This window comes from Mus pahari, chromosome 14, assembly GCF_900095145.1.
Source record: "Mus pahari chromosome 14, PAHARI_EIJ_v1.1, whole genome shotgun sequence".
Taxonomy (NCBI): Eukaryota; Metazoa; Chordata; class Mammalia; order Rodentia; family Muridae; genus Mus; species Mus pahari.
In genome coordinates, this window is record NC_034603.1 from 38,049,315 (window position 1) to 38,068,483 (window position 19,169).

Here is a 19,169-nt window from a genome sequence, read left to right on the forward strand (position 1 = left end):
CCCAAGCACACACTTCATGGGGTGTGGTCTTACGGTTTGCTTTCTGACCCCAAGCACACACTTCATGGGGTGTGGTCTTACGGTTTGCTGACTGAGGAAGAGAAGACTAAGCCCTTGTTAACAGATGTTCTGCAGGCTGTGCAGGCGCCACCCAAAAGTGGACAGCGGCAGCATTCCAGTCTCTGTCTGGGACTTGGAGCCTTAAAGGGCATAGTAAAGGGACATCTTCGTAGCAGACAGAAAGAACTTCTGACAGTACACATGGTTGTACATTTAGCTCGGAAGGAGAAAAGGCCAGAGGTGGGATTACATGCCGATGCAAGGGGACTGATTACCTTTAACCCCAGCACCTGGGAGGTAGCATAAGTTTAAAGTCATCCTTAGCTACACAGTGAACTTGGGGTCAGCCTGGGCTCAGGAGCCTCATCCTTCCCACCCACCCCCCAAAAAAGAAAATCCCATTTAATTTTTCAAAAAGCGTTCATACTTTATAACCCATGTGATTCTACAAAAACTCACAGGATTGGTGTGGTTCCTTGACCGTGAGTTTACTAGCTCGGTTTTGAGTCTGAAGTAGCCACTTAGCTAAGGGAAGCAGTGCTGTAGGGCCTAGTCCAGTTGCCCTGGGCTACAGTGATGCCCGTGAGGGCTGTTATGGATCCTATTCAGACACTGCTCTAAGTCTCTTACTTACACATGCATACACCATGACGAATTTAATCCTTACAACAACCCTATCAGGTAACTGTTATTATAACCATTTGAAAAACAAGGAAACAGACACTTGTTTGCCCTCAGATAGTTAAGCGAAAGTCAAGCTCAGTAAGTCTTGCTGGGAGCCCATGGGGTGGGGGTCCATTTTTCCAATGTTCATTACCTCCATGAACAACACACATCAGCTCCGGCAATGAGCATGAGGGAGACGAGGAACATGCCCTTTCACAACCAATCACCCTAGGCTCTAGATTTTGCGTTCTGACAAAGTACACAGCATTATTTGGTACAACCCAGAAATAGTCTCCTCTCTGGAGAGAGCCATTCCTTTGGGCTGGCTGGGTTCCACTTACAAAGAGCAGAGTCCTTACTGGCCTTCTCAAGAAACCAACCAGTTGTTCCCTGCCTCCCTGGTGGCTGAGTACCTGCAGGTGCCACCTCTCCGGTGACTTTCACAGAGAGCTCCTGGCTGGTGAATGCAGTGAGTCCACTTTCCTAAGGTGTCTGTGGCAGAGACTCACACCTACAGGGTCTTCTGTTCTAGGACATTTCAGCAGAAAAACCATTTATGCGAAAACCTAGACCTGAGAAAAGGGAAGACTCGCGGAGGAGGGAGGACGCTGGTTCCCCGGGGTGGAAGTGTGGGATGGGAAGGTAACCTGGCTCACCTTTAATGGTTGTGAGGCCTTCCCCAAACACAGTGGTGTGCTTCTGAAAGTCTGTCTATGCTCTTTAGTCTTCTAGCTTCACGACTTCTGAGCTAAGTTTCTTCCATTTCTAGGCATATACTTTCTCATCAATTAGGAAACACTGCCATCCTGTGGCTACGGGTTGATATACGCTCCAACCTGCAAATCGCTGAAATTTCTATGGCATTGTTTAATGATTAAACCAAATCAGTCAAATGGCTGAAGTAAAGCAGTAGGGTCTGCTAAAGGATGCTCGTTAACATCTTCAAGAAAAACACCTGAGTTTATTTCTCTGAATTCTTCCTTAAAAAAAAAAAATCCTGCCCAAGCCTTTCCCGAGTCTGGTGGCAAAGGGCTCAGTTATCCCCAGCCAGCCTTGCTCTCACTGTGGCTCTGCATGGATTCTGTCCTTTCCACGACAGTTCACGTCAATCTGTCTCCAAGCTATTTCCCTCAATTGTCCCAGTCTCTGTGTCACTCCTAGGTCTGTTCTCACTGTATCCTCCCACACTAGGATAAACCCAAATTCAAGTATTTCCACTTTTGCTTGTTTGTTTTAGCTGAGCGCTTTGGGGTGGATTACCTAATCTTTTTTTCTTTTTAAGATTTATTTATTATTATATGTAAGTACACTGTATACCTAACCTTTTTAAGGGTCAGCTATTCCATTTGTAAAATGGAGATAGTGCCATCTTCATAGGGATATTGTAAAGATGAAATGACAAAGTATGTAAAGACTGCCTGCAACATCACAGGTCTTGGTACCGAGAAGTCGCCTTCCTTTCTAGGGAGGGCATGCTGGTATTGTCCATTGGAGACCAGTGATTTGATGTCGGAGCTTTACAGGATCCTCAACAAATCCGAGAACCAAGAACAATTCATTTAGGTTTTGGAGACCACCGCTATTTTCATGCGTGGACAGCCGGCCGGGCAAGGATTGTAACCCGGCTCTTTTTGCGTGCGTAGCCGGACGGCAGGTGCGTGGGTGTGAGCCCCGCGGCGTGAGAGGCGCGGAGAGAGGCGGGGCGCGGCCACCAGGTACACTCACTCCTCGCGGTTCCCCAACCAGGGCTGGGGCTCGTGTGTGGATAATTCAATCCTCGTGGGACTCGGCGTCAGGCCTCGGCCAGGCCTGGGTGGATTGGCTGTCTCTCCTTCCCCCGCCCTCGGTTCTCACCCCCACCCCCACCCCGTGTCCCAGGTGGCTCCAGCCCCGGTGGTGATCTCTGTTTACCAGAGAGAGCGGTCCAAGTTGGGCTCCATCTCTGCGCTGGCTAGCTGCTCCGCAGAACCTTGCCTGCCGGAAAGCGCGGAGAAAATCCGGCCGAACCCACCTTCGCCCTTTCCCCACCCCCAACGCCGGGAGAGGTCGGGTAAGAGAAAGAGGGTTTGGGAAGGATGAGCCCCTGGCCTGGGGGGATCCTGCTGCCCCTCCATCCCAGGACCTCACGCGCACCCAGGACTTCTATCCCTAGGCCTGGTTCCCGCGCCCATGCTCCGGGCGACGTGCCCTCCCTGGGCGAGCAGCCCGAGGCTGGATCTCAGGGACGTCAGCTCCCTAGCGGAGGCCCAGGCGTGGAGACTTCATTCACAGGTGTTTCCCCACCCCAGCAGACGGCGATGACCCCCAAGCCGGCCGGACCCCCGGACGGGGGCTGGGGCTGGGTGGTGGCGGCCGCAGCATTCGCCGTGAACGGGCTCTCCTACGGGCTCTTACGCTCCCTGGGCCTTGCCCTCCCCGACCTCGCGGAGCACTTTGAACGAAGCGCCCAGGACACTGCGTGGGTCAGCGCCCTGGCCTTGGCCGTGCAGCAGGCAGCCAGTGAGGGGGGCCCCCCGAGGTGGGAGGCGGGCACCGGGTGGAGAGGCCGTGGATGTAGTGATGGGAGACAGCAGACTTGATTACCAGACAACCTGAGAGTTACTGGTGGAACCAAATTCTAGAAGAGTGGGTCTTGAGGTCAATGGGAGGAGTTACCAGGCCAGGCAAAACAGCCAGTGAGAAATATTTCGGACAGTTTGGGGGTCCCGGGGCATGTCTTCGTTGACTCCGCCCCCTTCTAGGCCCAGTGGGCAGCGCCCTGAGCACTCGCTGGGGGGCACGCCCCGTGGTGATGGTTGGGGGAGTCCTAACCTCGCTTGGCTTGGTCTTCTCGGCTTTCGCCCGAAGCCTCCTGCACCTCTACCTCGGCCTGGGCCTCCTCGCTGGTAAGAATGGGGTGGCTGTATGCTTAAGGGGTGATAATGGGGACAGGAACTTCTTAGAGGACTGTACAAGGCGGTGTGTGTGTGTGTGTGTATGTCCGCGTGCGCGTGCAGAGGAGAAGCGGGGCTAAAGAATGTTAGCAAAGCTATGTCTGTGTACCCTCATCATGTCCTATCCATTTGCAGGCTCTGGCTGGGCCCTGGTGTTCGCCCCAGCCCTGGGTACCCTCTCTCGGTACTTCTCCCGCCGTCGGGTCTTGGCGGTAGGGTTGGCGCTCACCGGTAATGGGGCATCCTCACTGCTCCTGGCACCTGCCTTGCAGTTCCTCCTTGATACTTTCGGCTGGCGGGGTGCCTTGCTCCTCCTTGGCGCTGTCACCCTTCACCTCACACCATGTGGCGCCTTGCTACGACCTTTAGCTCTCTCTGGTGACCCGCTGGCCCCACCTCGTTCCCCCCTAGCTGCCCTCGGCCTAGGTCTGTTCAAGCGCCGGGCCTTTTCAGTCTTTGCTTTGGGCACGGCCTTGATCGGGGGCGGATACTTCGTCCCCTACGTGCATTTGGGTCCGCACGCTTTAGATCAGGGCATGGGTGGTTATGGGGCAGCGTTGGTGGTGGCTGTCGCTGCAGTGGGAGATGCCTGTGCTCGATTGGTCAGCGGATGGCTGGCAGACCAGGGCTGGGTGCCCCTTCCGCGGCTTCTGGTGGTGTTTGGGTCTCTGACTGGGTTAGGGGTACTGGCAATGGGACTAGTGCCTACTGTGGGGACAGAGGAGGGTTGGGGGGCTCCTCTGCTAGCCGCTGCTGGGGCCTATGGCCTGAGTGCCGGGAGTTATGCCCCACTGGTTTTCGGTGTGCTCCCGGGGCTGGTGGGCATTGGAGGTGTGGTGCAGGCCACAGGGCTGGTGATGATGCTGATGAGCCTCGGGGGACTCCTGGGCCCTCCTCTGTCAGGTAAGGGCTGAACTCGCGGATTCGCTCACGACTCTCTTCTGCCCCTGAGATGCCAGGCTTCTAAATTCCTTTACCCTCTTCTCAGGCTTCCTAAGGGATAAGACAGGAGACTTCAGTGCCTCTTTCCTGGTGTGCAGCTCTTTCATCCTCTCTGGCAGTTTCATCTACATGGGGCTGCCCAGAGCCCTCCCTTCCTGCCGGCCAGCCTCACCTCCAGCAACCCCTCCACCAGAGAGAGGGGAGCTGCTCCCAGTTCCACAAGTCTCCCTGCTCTCCGCGGGGGGCGCTGGCTCCATCCGGGATACCACCTGTTGACCATTTTCTTGGTTGACCTCCTTCCCTAATAAAGAATTTTTATCTTACCCTCTTGAGAGCTCCATTAGCCAAACCTGGACCCCAAGCATCTCTACTTATCTAAATAAAACTAGTTGAAAGCAACTAGTCCCAGCAGCCCCCGGGGCGGTGAGGAGTGATGTCTGCCCGGTTTTTATTTGTCCAAATCCTTGCCTTAAGAGGAGCTTTGAGAAATTGTCAGCTAGTCAGTTCCAGTTTGTTATGGGCATACCTAAACCTCATACTTTAACTTCTAAAAATTACTTTCATTCATGTGTGTTTGTAGAGGACCAATCTCTCAGAGCTGGACTTACAGGCAGTTGTGAACTGCTGGGTGTAGACACCAGGAGTGAGCAGGTCAGCAGGGAGAGTAGCAAGTACTCATAGAAGCTGAGCTCACTGTTACTCACGTGTGTGTGTGTGTGGGGGGGTTGCCCCCACGGATACCAGAAGAGGATATCGGATCCTCTGGATTCTAGGTGGTTGTGAACCACTTAGTCTGCGGCTCTGCCATACTGGAAGAGCAGGAAGTGCTCTTAACTGCTGAGCTTTTCTTTCTAGCTCCCCAACCTAAACTTTTTTTTTTCTTGCGTTTTGATCCGCCTTTGTTAGCCTAGGGGGAACAAAGCTCCATCTGGGTAAGGCTGTGTGCACCTGGGATCCTCGTGCTTGGGAGGAGGCCAGTTCTCAAGTTCAAGAGCAGCCCGGGCTACACAGTGAGGCTCAGTCTCTTAGGTCACACATTAGCTTTATCAGTTCCAGTCTCTGCTCTCAGGCCACCTTCTTTCATACACATGCCTTCCTCTGAAAAATCTCCCCGTGTCACAGGAATAGTGGAGAAGAGGGAGGGACTCTGGGTCACCAGAGTTCATGGACATCTCCACTCCTTGGCTCAGCCATGGCCCTATTAGCTGCCCCAAAGCACCTGGTCCCCAGCTCTTTCTGAGGTTACAATTATTGTGCAGTTTCCTTATTTGTTTTATATACAAGGGACACCAGCTATCACATATAAAAACAGGAGAAGACTCTTGCCCTTTGACTTTCAGATTTGATTCAGAACTCAGTGGAGTGGGATCTCCTGGAGCCTTCAGAGAAGCTCGGGAGAGCAAAGGCGATAGGTGAATCCTCAACAGAACATGAATGGCTGGCACATAAACTGCAGGAACCCGCCTGCTCCAGAGGAGATGGAACAAGAATCCTAAGGCACTGTACTTCTGTGGATGCCTTGGTGAGGCCAAAGACCTGGCACCTCCGAGCTCTGTTTCCATGACCACTGCTCTGAGTGGAGTTAGTCCTCTCCCAGCCCCTCCTCCTTGGGCAGGGGAATTTTGGTATCCAGTGCCTCTATCACAAGGTCCTGGGGTCTGGAGGTAGAAACTGAGATGCAGGAGAAGAAATGGGGCAGGGTGATAAGAACTCCACTTCCCGCGAGTAGGAAGGCCCCGGCCACCACAAAAGAAGCTGTGTAGTTGCCTGTCACATCCCGGAGGTAGCCTGGGTACAAGAGAGAGAGAAACATACGTGGGTGACCTGCACACTGGGGCTGATGGCCTAGACCCATCTGTGGGCAAAGGAAAGCCCACTGTCCCGGAAGAGATGGATTTCCCAGGGTAGGACTGGATGAACATGAGACTAGAGTTTCTTAAACAGCCTCAAAAGGTCACTTTGGCCGCCACCCTCCCTGAAGAAAGGGTTCCCAAAGCAGTCTGTCAGTGTTGGAGAGCCACAGGAAGTCAAGCATATCTGTGTGGTTGTTCTGGCAACCGTGGCCCTTTTAAGCCTTCGGTTAATAGTTAAGGGGGAGATGTTAAAGATCAGAAGGTTCTGGTGTCTCAAGCATGGAGAACTTTAACCAGATGTTTCAAACATTTGGGTAGGGGCCCACTGGGCCAAAGGAAAAGACAAGACACTGACGAATTAGGCCAAGCCAGGTCTTCTGAAAACTAAACCTGTAGTTTCACTGTTGTCTTCCCACTCAGACCCTCATAGACCCCAGTTCTGTCCTCCTGTGAACTCACTGTAGGACTGTTGTGATTGGCTATGCAGGCGGTACAGTTTACATACTAGAGGGCACTATTAACACATACCATCGTGGAACTGGTTCCTTCCCCGAACTAGACAACATGACATCCCCGGCCCAGTTGGCAACCCCATTTCTCTTACCTGATAGAGGAGCCCCCAGCAGCCCCCCGATACTCTCGATCATCTGCACCAGTCCCATACCACAGTAAATCCTTCCAGTCCCCACCAGTTCAGGAAGCACGGAGAAGGCCACTGGGGTCAGGGCTCCTGATGTGAAGCCATAAGCCACAGCCAGGACTACCAGGGTTGAGGAAGCCTGAGCAACAGGAAACAGGGCTAGTGACACCCCAGTCAGGGTGGTCCAGAGCATCAGAAGCCTGGCCACGGGCCCTGGGACTGCATCTCCCAGCCAACCAGATGCCACACGCCCCACGAGGTCAGAAATAGCAGCCACTGAAAGTAGAAAGGCTGCAGGCAGCGGGTCCCAGCCCAGGTCCTGCAGATGGGCCACCAGGTGCACGTAGGGAATGAAGAAGCCAGTGTTGATCAGGGTGAGGGCAGCGGTGTATCGGAGGAAGGGACCATGACGGAGGAGGGAGGTGATCTGGGCCCCAGGGCCACCCACAGTAGCATCTTCAGTCAGGGAGAGTGGGCGAAGGAGAGCACCACAGGCCATCAGGTGTAGGGAGAGGGCAGACACCAGCAAGAGGGCCCCTCTCCAGGCATAGTTGTTGATCAGCCACTGAAAGAGGGGGGCAAATGCAAAAGAGGAGATGCCCACTCCAGTCAGGGCCAGCCCCATGGCCAGAGATCGACGCTGAGAGAAGTAACGGGAAAGGCAGGCCAGGGTCGGTGTGAAGGTCAGGGCCCAGCCGGAGCCTGTCAAAAGGAGAACAAGGCGGGGGGGCTGGGGGCTTTGGAGGTGCTCAGGACACCCAGTAATCCCAACACAACCTTGGAGCAGACTAGCCCCTGCTTTGCAAGCCCACAGACCTGAGTAGTCACTGTGCTGTGTTTAACACTTTCTAGCTGTGTGACTTTGTGTGTTCTGTTTACACTCTCCCAGGCTCAACCACCCCATCTGCAAAATGGGCTTAACACACTTTATGACAGTGGTTTCTGACCTTCCTAATGTTTTGACTCTTCAATACAGTTCCTCATGTTGTGGTGCACCCCCCCACACACACCATAAGATTATTTTCATTACTACTTCCTGACTGTATTTTTGCTACTGTTATGAATTGAATCGTAATGTAAATATCTGAAGTCAGAGCATCTGCTAAGCGACTCCCATGAAAGAATCGTTCAACTCTCCCAAAGGGATCGCTACCTACAGTGTTGAGAACCACTGCTCTATGGGATCTGGGAAGACAAAAGATAGTGTTCCTAAAGTAACTAACACAGGACTTTGGAATAAGAGCCCCATTTCTACTGTTTCTGGCTACATTAATCTTACATTGCCCGGGTGTGTAAGCATTGAAAGCGTCATTATTATTTTTTTAAGTAAGCAATGATATCTATTTCAGTCGCTACCTAGCACAATCTTAATTACAATCTCCCTTCTACCTTCCAGTCCGATGGGTTTGGGCTTGTGATTTCTGGATTATCTCTGACTTTGTCATTCAGTTTAAGAATTCCCTTCAGGGCATAGGTTCTCCCTAAGCCTTTTTTGGAAAGAGGTGGAAGAAGGTGAAATCCCAGAGGCTTAAGATCCAGGTCTTGGACTTCTACCCTAGCCCAGGGTCTCACCTGACAGCAGCCCAATACTCAGGTAAAGGTGGGTCAAGGAGGTAGCAAATGAAGCAAGCAGCATCCCCAACGCGGCCAAGATGCCCCCAGTCATCACCACAGGCCTGGGCCCCAGCTTCGTGCTCAGGGCACTGCCTACTGGGCCTAGGGAATTGGAATAGGTTCTGCGAGGTGGTCTCCGCCACCCTCCCTCAGCATCCTCCCGACCCTTTTCCCCTTTCTGGTCCCCAAATTCCCTCTTTTCTCCAAGGGTGGCAGGCCACCGCACCGGGACGCCGCACTCACTCCCAAACTGCTGCACCGCGATCCCTATGGAAGCGATCCAGGAGACTCTGGCTGCCTGCTCCTCAAACGCCGCCACAAATTCCACGAAGAAGACACCGAAGGAACGGAGCACCCCAAACACGAGCGCCGACTGGAAGAACGCTGAGAGCACCACCATCCATCCCCAGCCCCCGTCGGGGGACTCAGCCCTACGCACCATTCCAGAAGGAACAAAGGGGCAGCTCCTAAGAGCCCCTGCCTGAGCTGGGCTTTAAACCGCTCACTTTGGCCCTCCCACCTACCCCGCAGGACGCTCAGCGCTAAGCTGGGGCTGGTGGCTAGGAAGTTACTGATAAAGCATGTGGCGCCTGCGCCTTTCCCCAAGAGGAGGGAGGCCTATAAACCGGGACCTGCCACCGACACAGGGCAGGGTTAGCCCGCAGCTGAGATCCAGACTCCAGCCAGATGATTTCTTTAGAGGCCAGAAAACAAAACCAGGTTCGCGCCACAACCCTAACGAGAGGTAGTCTGGTTGTGGATTATGTTATCTTTGAGGATTCAACACCTGCCTAAGTGGGCCAACATCCAACACTTGGTTCGCCAATTAGGATGCAGGTCTCCAGAGCAGGGGGTGGATCCGGAGGGGCTGGGCGGGTTTTACTGCATTGTTCACGACCAGCAGGGAGAGAGGGGCGCATGCGTAGGGAGGGGCTTGAGGAAGCTAGGTCCCACGTGACAAGGGATCTAACCGCGAGCGTTCTGCGGGTGCTGGGTCAATCACATTTCCAGACTTGCATCAAAGGGCTGGTTGTGGATAAACTGGTCCTGGCCAGGCAGAAACTCACTTGCTTAGTGAGGGATCCAAGAATTGCCAGGCAGCGTGGGTACGAAGGGATAGGTTATGAGGTAAGAGTCAAACTGATAGAGCACCTGGGGCGACTAGAAAAGCCCTGAAAATTCTAGACGGCTGAGCCTAGGGCGGCGGCGGAGGAAGAGGGAAGACAGGAACGCGCAGACTGTGATCCTAGCTGCTCCGGAGGCAGAGGCAAGCTCATGGTCAACGTGGGCAACTTAGCTAGACTCTGTCTCAATTTTGTTTGTTTGTTTGTTTTAATAATTAAAAGGGGGTTTACAGGACCTATTGAACTGGTCCTGGTTTAATTCCCAGTATTGCTGTTGTAAAGCGGGGAGGCGGGGAACGAGGACGGGTGACGTACCGGGGAGTCCTGGCATTCGTTTCTGTAACGAGAATTATTTTCCTGCCGTTTCTGACCCCACTAGCAGGAAACTTGCAGGTCACTGAGACCAAAAATAACTGGGAAGAGGAAGGGCGGCTGTCACACCACCAGAGTCCCCCATTACCACCTACTTTTTCCTCAGCGGTGTTGGAAGCTTTCTCTTAGACTTCTAGTACTGGCCACTTCCTAACCATTTTTTTTTTTTTTTTTTTTTTTNTNTTATGCTGAACATCTTGAAAGAGGCGAGCTATGACCCTGGTCACTAGAGCAGTCAGCCCCTTATCTAACCAGAGCTCTAGAGGCACCCTCACCCCCTGAGAGCAAAGACTTGGGCTTTTCTTTTATTATACCTCAGGCTCCCCAGGACTCTGACCTTTGAAACCTTGGGCTCAGAATTCATATGCAGACCAATGGGGAAAGAGGCAAATGAGAGGGAGATGGGATAAGAAGCTGTGCTTTTAAGAAATCATACTGTAGGGGCTGGAGGGATGGCTCAGCAGTTAAGTGCACTTGCTGTTTTTTCAGAGGAACGGGGTTGGAGCGTGGAAGGACAGAACTGACTTCACAGAATTGTCCTCTCACCTCCATATGTACACACACCATGATGTGTGCACATGAAAACACACATGCATGCACAGTAATAAATTAGGTAATTAGATTTATAAAATGAAAAGCTCCCCTCCCTAAACCCAAGGGGGTTTGGCCTCTCCTGGAAGTCCCTGAGTTCAGTCCCTTGCACCAAGCAGAACCAAACCAAACCATGGTACATTTCTCAGTTGCATATAAAATGAAAATAAAATGCTGAAATTCTTTGGTTCTACAGTTTTATTATAAGTAGACTCATGGCCAGGCGTCTTTAATCCCAGCACTTGGGAGGCAGAGGCAGGCGGATTTCTTAGTTTGAGGCCAGCCTGGTCTACAGAGTGAGTTCCAGAACAGCCAGGGCTACACAGAGAAACCCTGTCTTGAAAAACCAAAAGAAAAAGTAGACTCATAATAGGGATATGGCAGTGGTATAGAAAATAATTGAATCTCAACAGAGCCCAGTCTTTAGAATCAGATCACAGTCCGAATCTTGATTTTTACCACTTTTTACATGGTCAAGATCCTTAATTTCTCAATTGGTGTCATCTGTGAACTGAAGAGAACACTCCCTACTTTTTAGAGCTGCCAGGGGTTAAACTAGTAAGTCTGTGTATTTAACATAGGATAAGTAATTATAGCTGGTCTTATTTTTGATAGGGGTTAAACTGTAACGGAAGGTGAGAGAAACTTCTGCTTAGTTTCTGTAGTTTGCTTTTTTTGTTTTTTGTTTTTAATAACCTAGGTTATGGACTTGTATAAAATGAAGAAATGTAAAGTAAGAGCATTAGACTGAAGAAAACACCACAGCCATGGCCTGTAGCTGGCGAGGGTACCTCAGAGATCGACTTGTCTTTATGAGATCTGAGGGAAGTCCTTAGGGAGGGGGACACTAGACTTGGTGACTTTTGGCCTTGGGCTGGAACACACAAGTCATGGGAAAAGACACATGAACTGGACGTTAGATAGACACCAAGATGCTACCAACGGGAGGTGGAGCAGGCACATAGGCAGTAAGACTCAGCCTTCCCCTTGTGGCTGCTGTAGCCAGCCTCTGTTGTTTTTATGGGACCTGAACCCTAGCCATCCTCTTTGGTGATGGTGGTGTGTGAGGAGGTGGGGTGGGGCTGCTCACAAGCGTTAGGCACCTGAGCAAGCACAGATGCACTTTCCAGGTTCTTCCCTACTTTCTCCTCGAAGCCTCCCCACCTCTGTCAGGAAGTGACTTCAGACTGGCAGGATGCAGGTGGTTCCGGATAAACTTCATGAAGTCACAGGTTCCTACACAATGAACCGGAAGGCTGGGGCAGGGATGGAGAGCAAGGACCATAGAAGACCGGTGGGATGGAACAGCGCAATGAACACAGAATCCAAGTTATTAGTTTCCAGAACCTCTTTCCAGGTCCCCGGGTCCCCTGCCCCCAACACACACACAGACACAAACCTAGGACACAACAGATGGCACAAAGAAGGGCTTCTTTATTCCATGGTCCTGATCTTGCAGGATCTAACATCTCACCTCGGCACTTCCCATGTGCCCAGCCAGTCTGCTAAACAGAAATCCAGTCACCTTCTCCATCTCTCCTCTGTCGGCGCCCTCACCCCACACACAGTTCAAGTCTGCATTCAGGTGATAGATAGGGGAGTTAGATGGGAACAGGAAGAATGAATGGCTTTCTCACCTGTCCCCAGCTGCTGGCCACAGGGACTACCTTAATTCAGGAGTCTCTGCCCTACAAATTTAAGTCGTTTTACCGTTTACCCAAGTACTATAATCAAATAGGTCCCAGGGCAGCAGGAGCAGGACTGTACATCGAGGCTCCCAAATACTATCTCACATCCCAGACACTCCGTCTAACCATGAAACTCCATCCCTAACATCTTTACCTACATGTTCCACACCAGAAACTGCAGCCCTCACCAACCTTGTAACACTATCTGGTAACTTGTTCAAGTGGAAGGGGCCTTTGGCCAATCCATCAAAGGCTTTTAAGTATATAATCCCAGCAACAATCCCCAATGACAACAAATGCAGCATTGAAGGCAACCCTCTTTCCTTCCGGTGTAAAGTCCTAGTACATTCACTGGTCCCACACAGGAATGGAATGATGGGTAGTCTGAGTCTCAGACCCAGATTTTCTAACGTAAGAAAGCTGCCAAGCACCCATGACAGATGAACTTTCTGGAATCTGGACACTTGCCAGAAGCTGTCCCAACACAAAACAAAACAAAAAAAAAATCACATTCAAAGAAGGAGGGCCAAGGGACATTCAAACCCAGCTGCTCATGCAGTAAAGGATTCCTCAGACTCCGAGTCAAGGAATGTCATTAATTCTCTCTAGGTCATAGCATTCTCAGAAACAGACAGATAAGAAATGGTCCTGTATTCTCTGTAAGGATCTTCAGGTCTCTCCCCATGGAGATGCTAAGTCAGCTCTGGTGAGAGGATTATGGGTTCAGTGCAAACCCTTAGGCAGGTTTGGTCTTAGATGAACATAGTGCATTCGAACCCAGGCCAACTGATCAATGGACCCGTTGATGCTGGGCCTTCTTGGCGGAGATGACCCACCGCCATTTAGGAAGATGAGGGCTCCGGTTCCCACCTTCCCAGCCTTCAGGAGGAATTTATTATCTACATTTTGGGTTCATCACAAAAGGTTCCCATCACCCTCAAAAAGCTGAAAGGTTTCTTTCCGTGTCTGACCTGCTCCAGGGCTCTCACCGTCCAAAACGCCTGAGGATTTCTTACCCAACCGTCTACGTCCTCAGGGCTAAGCCCAGGAAAACTAAAGGATCTAGAACTGGAGAGAAACCAACAACGAGAGGAAAGAAAGGACAATTCCAGAAAGAAAAGTTAGAAAGGAAAAGGGGGGGGGGACCAATTGAAGAGACTCAAGCCAAAGGAGAGAGCTAAGCACTAGATACCTCTGCCAGCAGAGTGGTGCCCTCCCCTTATGTGTTTCCAGTCTTTTTTGACCACACTTGTGGAAGATCAAAAAAAAAAAAAAAAAGTTGGAAAAACAAGCTGAATAAAGGCCCTGGTACCAACTACAGGCCTCAATAAATTATATTTACAGATAAACCATTTGAAATGGAGGGGGAAGTTCCCTTAAAGAGAGCAAGTCCCCTGTGTCTCTCCCCCCCCCCTGTCCCCCCCCTCCCCCAGCCCCTATCTACCCAATCTGGATTGTGAGGAAGAGGTTTTGACCAGCAAAACGGAGGCAGATCTAGCCAGGATCTGCCACCCCCGCTCTTCCCCAGTACGAAATTAAGGTGTCCGCAGTTTCTGATACCAGGGTGGCCTGGCACACCCCCATGTCAAGACCTTCAGGGAAATCAAGCGTGAGCCTACAGCTTTCACAGCCCCTAGGGAGCTTAAGTTTGAAGTTTGGCTGGGGGGACTCAGCTACGGTCCCCCAAGGATGTGGTAGCGCACTTTCGTGTTGGTAGCTGCCCCGTGTTTCTGACGCAGATGCAGCCGCAGTTGACTCTTGTGCCGAAAATGCAGGCCGCAGGGGTCACACTGTGGGAGGACAGGTCTGTCAGGTCCCAACCCTTCCATAACTACCTTTTAGTTAGGACTCAGGAACTGTGTAGCTCTCCTTTGACAATCAGCCTTTTGGCATTCAGGCCTTTCTATGTCCTCTGGGAACGCCCAGGAGATGGGCCTTGCCTTTCTTAACAAAAGCATCAACAACTGTTAGGTCCTTGGGACCACAGCACCTAGTCCAGGTGCATAATTAACCTCCACCCCTCTCCCGGGTGCAAGCCTCTGATTCCCTAGGACTCTTTAGGCTGTCGCTTATTCCTAGCACCTCTGGCAAGACTCGTCCCTGCGTATAGGGATAATTCCATGATTAGGCTGTGTAGGGTACCCACGTGGTATGGCTTCTCCCCGGTGTGGATGCGAACGTGGCTTTTGAGGGTCTGTAGATGGCGGAAGCGGGTTCCGCAGGTGGGACACGGATAGGGCTTCTCCCCGGTGTGGATGAGCACGTGAGCGCGTAGGTGTGCCACCTGAAGGGCAGAGCCTTGAGATCGCCTCGGGGAGGGGCGGAACCGTCTTTGCTCCTCCCATTTGCCTTCCAGCCCTCTCCTTACCTGAACAAAACGCGAGCCACAGGTCTCACACTTGTACGGTTTCTCTCCAGAATGGATGCGGCTGTGTGTTTTTAGGTTAGCAGGTCGGTTAAAACGTGCTCCGCAAATGGAGCAGCGGTAGGGCTTTTCCCCTGCAAGTTGGAAGACAGTCAGATCGCTCTACAAGAGCGGTGGGCACAAAGACCAAGACCCCCTCCTACCTGTGTGCACCGTGCGGTGACTAGCCAAGTTGCCCTTATAACGGAAAGCAGATCGGCACAGCTGGCATTTATAGGGCTTGTCCTCGTCCCCTGGAGCTAAGGGCTCCAGTCCCGATGAGCACCCAGCCACAGCCTCACAGTTCTGGCAGCTGAAAAACTCACTTCCTAAGAAGGGTAGGGAACAATGACAATCTTAGTTATTTACTGAGGACTCCCCCCAGGTACCCATAAATCTACAACAGTACACTAGTAGAGTCTGTTGGCCTTTTATTTTTTTTCTTCTTTTTTCAAGACAGAGTTTCAAGACCTGGCTGTCCTGGAACTCACTCTGTAGACCAGGCTGACCTTGAACTCAGAAATCCACCTGCCTCTGCCTCCCGAGTGCTGGGACTAAAGGCGTGCGCTACCACGCCCGGTCTGTTGGCCTTTTTAACCCCCAAATTATTGTGGAGGCTACTGGGGGTCACTTGGCTTGCTCGTGGCCATACAGTCAGTAAGATATGACTGATTTAGTAGCATGCTGCTAATTTCAATGGTTCTGACAGTATGTGGAAGTTCTTACAAGTGGGTGGAGGTTTCTGTTTCTCTCCTTTCTCGCCTCCCTCTGGGTGACTGACAGCTTGCCAGAGAGGCCCTGCCAAACTCTGGGCACAGTGTTCAGTCCTGGATTGGGGTGGGCTAGAAATTCCCAAACTGTGCTGCTTTTTTGGAAGTACATAGAGAACTTAAAAATATTTATGATTGGTCCTCACCCTCAGACATTCTGACTGCTGAGGTGAAGGTTTCCCAGAGGGGGTCCAATGCAGTCAAGTTTTGGACTATGAAATAGGTCTATTCTGAGGGGTCTTTTGGTCCAGATCGACCTGGATCAGCTACAGGAGAGAAGCCAGAAGAGAAAACCGCTTACCTGGCGGTGGATTAACCTGCTCAGAACTTGGCAGAGACGTCTCTCGAGCCCGGGGTGTGAAGAGGTAGGAGTTATTTGCTAGAGCTCCACATCTGAATCGCGCAGTGGCCGTAGCTAGAGATAGTCTAGGCAGATGTTCAGAGCCACAGAAAAGGTTAGGGATTGGGGGTGGGGCACTGGATCCCCCCCCCCCCCGCGGCCTGTCTTCTGGAAGTGAGCTAATATTGATCTTTAAGTCCCACCCCATTTTGGCCTTTGGCCAACTCTCTAAGCTGGGTTATAGTATCCCTGAAACCTGGCCCAGATGGTGCCACAATGGCCCACTCAATGGCTCTGCCTCCTTGAGTGGACCAGACTCTAAAACTCTCCGGAGTTTATAGATTTTATACCTGCTCTGGAGACCAGACGTGGTTCCTTCTTCACTGCTGCTGCTGCTGCTGCTACAGGCTTCATCTCCACTCGGGAGCCTGGCTGGGGGGCAAGGTTGACCAGAACTCTCCCCAACCAGGCTTCCTGCTTGTGAGGTCTGAGAATTTAGCACAATAAATTTGTATTTTTTCCAGTTGCAGGCCTTGGGGTCTGGGCTGGCTGGACTTGGGGAACCTTGGCTGCAGCTTCGAGACTCAGTAGGTGGGTCTGGGTGTCCTTCTGAGCGCCTGGGACTGCCAGGTGGAGCGACTGTTGGGGGTCTTGGGGGTTCTGCCTCCATAGGTCGCAAGGAGATGCCTAGAGGTTCATAGCTAGAAAAAAGTACGATGATCATTAACACCGTCTCCTAGTCGTTGCCTTTGCCCTTATCCCGGGCACTAACTAGTTCCGCTAGGGAGAATGCAAATCCATGGTTCCTTCACCTGGCTTGGATGAAACGGTGACACGCCTGGACTACGTGTTCCATCTGCAAATAGGTGGCAGCTGCGAGGACAGCTGGGGCAGTGGCTGGAGAGAGGCGAAGTCTTGAAGTATACATGAAGTCCAGCAGAGGAGCAAAACCTCTTGCTTCTGGCCCCCCAGGCAGAGAGAGTACATCCACCCCGAGTCCTGCTCGGCCCCGGAAAATTGAATAGAAGAAGCCACTGGAGAGAGGGCAGATGGGTCATGTTAGGATCTGGGAGATCAAAGGAGAGTCTTGCCTCCCCACTAGCACTGCTGCCTCAATTTTTGGATGCTCTCCTAAGCTTCTCTTCCCCCCACCTCCTTCCCCTCCCCCCTTCTGACCCTCCAGTTCTGGGATTGCAGGTGTGGACCATTATTCCCAGCCTCCCTCATGCTTTGGATGACCTCTGAACGTTACTCTGTTCTTTCCCCAGTTGGTCCCCAGGTGCCCTACCCCCCTCGAACCTGCAAGCGATAAGAACAGCCTTGTGCGCTCTTAGGGGTTGCCCGCCAACCAGCAGCGTGACGTCAGTGAGGATCCCGCGCAGGCGCAGCTCATTCAGATTGCTAAGCACGTCGGAGGAGTGGCGGGTGAACTCTCGGACGTAGCCCAGAGCTCCCTCTGGGGCCTCTGTGGAACCCATAGCGACCTAAGCCTGCGCCAGCCACCGAAAAAGTTAGAGGATCTAGCTAGGCATTACTAAAACAGATTCCCTTCTTCTCTGATGTTTTCTACCTGGGATACCCCTAGAGCCAACGCCATCAGATAGCGGACCTAGCATCACCACTTAATTCCTCTCGTTCATTCTGCTCTAAACGGTTACTTCCTTCCCTTTGCTGGATCGCAGAGATCTTGGAGCAAGTTAGGAATTCTCGTACCTCCGCTTGGAGGGCGAGCGTGAGGAATCCCGCACTCCCGCGCGCCGTGCGTTGGTTCGACTCTAGTTACCTCATCCACTACCTTCCTTTCCTCTGCTATCCGGGCGCCTGGGTCACAGGTACCAGACCTTACCTGGGGGACCAAATATGATCTGCAGCCCACGCCCGTCTACGCGACTCCTATCGCTAGACCCAATACTCCCCATCTCTTCTTAGCACAGTTCCTGGGGTTCAGGTCTTATTACTATCAACGAACCCCAAGCCCTCTTTGGAGACTCAGAAATCTGATACCCTCAAGGTCTGGTCTTACCCCTGTCCCGCAGGGGCTGCGGCTTCTCTTCTCGAGGGGGGCGGGGTCTCTCTCCTCTTTCGGTCTCTGCTCCTTTATTCAGACGGGATGGCGGGGGCGGGGGTGGAGGTGGGGTGAACCCGTGAGTCCGTATCCTTCCTTCCTCTGTGGCTCTCCAGATGGTGAGCCCGGGGCGGGGTCTCCGTCTCAAACTGTATCTCAGAATCTCGGGGTGGTCGTATCGTGGATGGCTTTGGTTCATTAAATAAGCACCCGAGGATGAGGATATTAGAATTGGGGAGGTTAGTGATGCGGAGGGTGGTAATATGGGAGTCTTGTGTCGTCGGAGGAGCTGGGACAGCGAGTATTGGAGTGTTGGGTTTTGAAGGCGTGTGCCAACAGCCAGTTGAGGGAGAAAGGAAATATCTTAAAGCTCCTCTTTCTAATGTATTGGATTCAGGAAGAAAATAGACAGTCCAAATGGTATCGGGTTTGGGGAGGTATTAGTGGACTCCCGTGGGTCTCAGATAGTGGGAGGAGTGGTTGACAGGCAAGGTCCAGAAAAGGGGGAGGTGGAGCTCTGACCAGGCGGGGTAAGGAGAGGGCGGATATGATTTCTAGTTCGTTTCCTTCCATTGTCCTGAGACCGGACGGCTCCTGCAGCTGCTTCCCCTCGAGGAGGTGGGGAAAACCCCGGGTGGGGACCGAGAGACGCTCGGGAGACCTAGGCGTCCGGCCTCTTACTCTCGACTCTCTTCTCAACACTTATAGGGATCCAGAGAGACAGATTCCCGCCTAAAGCCCTGACGCTCTCCATCAATCCTAGCTCACTAGGGCTTCGAGCACCCGCCCGTCGGCTGCGCTTAGAGTCTGGCGGGACGCCGGGGTCCAGCGCGGCAAGTAGGCAAAGCTCGGCAATGTCTGCATCCTTCCACGAGAGGGCGGACGAGCACCAGCCTCGCTTCGCCCCTAGGTCTCCCGGCTGGTGATGTGCTCAGACCAGTGAGCTGGATGCGTTCAGTCCAGGCTACAGGAAACTTTCAGCTGCCTTCTCTTTCTGATAGTTCCCTCTGCACCTCTGTCTCTTTGTGGGGCAGTAAGTAGAAGACAGCAGAGTTAGGGTCTCCGCAGGAAATTCAGGCTAGAACTCTTATGGAAGGCTTTGGAATG

General features: G+C 52.3%; 3 protein-coding genes across 7 annotated transcripts; 1 reads left to right on the forward strand and 2 right to left on the reverse strand.

Moving 5' to 3' along the window:
* The first annotated feature begins 2,395 nt into the window (after positions 1-2,395).
* On the forward strand, positions 2,396-4,991 carry Slc16a11 (solute carrier family 16 member 11). Of its 3 annotated transcripts, XM_029546246.1 has the most exons (6): positions 2,396-2,441; positions 2,605-2,776; positions 2,879-3,225; positions 3,468-3,611; positions 3,795-4,562; positions 4,648-4,991. In XM_029546246.1, exons 3-6 carry the CDS (start codon positions 3,024-3,026, stop codon positions 4,875-4,877), a joined length of 1,344 nt encoding a protein of 447 aa, XP_029402106.1. In that variant the 5' UTR covers positions 2,396-2,441; positions 2,605-2,776; positions 2,879-3,023; the 3' UTR covers positions 4,878-4,991. The 3 variants fall into 3 exon arrangements, with proteins under 3 accessions (XP_029402106.1, XP_021069470.1, XP_029402107.1); XM_021213811.2 differs by lacking the exon at positions 2,396-2,441 and having other exon boundaries at positions 2,650-2,776; positions 3,015-3,225; XM_029546247.1 differs by lacking the exons at positions 2,396-2,441; positions 2,605-2,776 and having other exon boundaries at positions 3,099-3,188.
* A 273-nt stretch (positions 4,992-5,264) lies between these two features.
* Positions 5,265-9,518, reverse strand: Slc16a13 (solute carrier family 16 member 13). Its single transcript, XM_021213086.2, has 4 exons — positions 8,952-9,518; positions 8,667-8,810; positions 7,059-7,796; positions 5,265-6,389 (listed from the first exon to the last, which is right to left on the reverse strand). The coding sequence occupies exons 1-4, from the start codon at positions 9,148-9,150 to the stop codon at positions 6,184-6,186; spliced, it is 1,287 nt and encodes a 428-aa protein (XP_021068745.1). The 5' UTR covers positions 9,151-9,518; the 3' UTR covers positions 5,265-6,183.
* A 4,281-nt stretch (positions 9,519-13,799) lies between these two features.
* Bcl6b (BCL6B transcription repressor) lies at positions 13,800-18,109 on the reverse strand. 3 transcript variants are annotated; one of them, XM_021213343.1, is made up of 9 exons: positions 18,021-18,109; positions 17,297-17,487; positions 16,810-17,031; positions 16,348-16,698; positions 15,959-16,083; positions 15,052-15,216; positions 14,852-14,982; positions 14,630-14,767; positions 13,800-14,273 (listed from the first exon to the last, which is right to left on the reverse strand). In XM_021213343.1, the coding sequence occupies exons 2-9, from the start codon at positions 17,473-17,475 to the stop codon at positions 14,157-14,159; spliced, it is 1,428 nt and encodes a 475-aa protein (XP_021069002.1). In that variant the 5' UTR covers positions 17,476-17,487; positions 18,021-18,109; the 3' UTR covers positions 13,800-14,156. The 3 variants fall into 3 exon arrangements, with proteins under 3 accessions (XP_021069002.1, XP_029402551.1, XP_029402552.1); XM_029546691.1 differs by lacking the exon at positions 18,021-18,109 and adding an exon at positions 17,711-17,938 and having other exon boundaries at positions 13,934-14,273; XM_029546692.1 differs by lacking the exon at positions 18,021-18,109 and adding an exon at positions 17,844-17,925 and having other exon boundaries at positions 13,934-14,273.
* Positions 18,110-19,169: the final 1,060 nt, after the last annotated feature.

Coding starts and splice junctions, on each gene's coding strand:
- Slc16a11 (XM_029546246.1), top strand. CDS start 3,024: ATGACCCCCAAGCCGGCCGGACCCCCGGACGGGGGCTGGGGCTGGGTG. Junction 3,612..3,794: donor CGGCCTGGGCCTCCTCGCTG/GTAAGAATGGGG, acceptor ATCCATTTGCAG/GCTCTGGCTGGGCCCTGGTG. Junction 4,563..4,647: donor CCTGGGCCCTCCTCTGTCAG/GTAAGGGCTGAA, acceptor CCCTCTTCTCAG/GCTTCCTAAGGGATAAGACA.
- Slc16a13 (XM_021213086.2), bottom strand. CDS start 9,150: ATGGTGCGTAGGGCTGAGTCCCCCGACGGGGGCTGGGGATGGATGGTG. Junction 8,811..8,951: donor CGCGGTGCAGCAGTTTGGGA/GTGAGTGCGGCG, acceptor CCAATTCCCTAG/GCCCAGTAGGCAGTGCCCTG. Junction 6,390..7,058: donor GCTGGGGGCTCCTCTATCAG/GTAAGAGAAATG, acceptor TCTTGTACCCAG/GCTACCTCCGGGATGTGACA.
- Bcl6b (XM_021213343.1), bottom strand. CDS start 17,475: ATGGGTTCCACAGAGGCCCCAGAGGGAGCTCTGGGCTACGTCCGAGAG. Junction 14,768..14,851: donor GTGGCTCGCGTTTTGTTCAG/GTAAGGAGAGGG, acceptor TCTGCCCTTCAG/GTGGCACACCTACGCGCTCA. Junction 14,274..14,629: donor CCGGGGAGAAGCCATACCAC/GTGGGTACCCTA, acceptor GTCCTCCCACAG/TGTGACCCCTGCGGCCTGCA.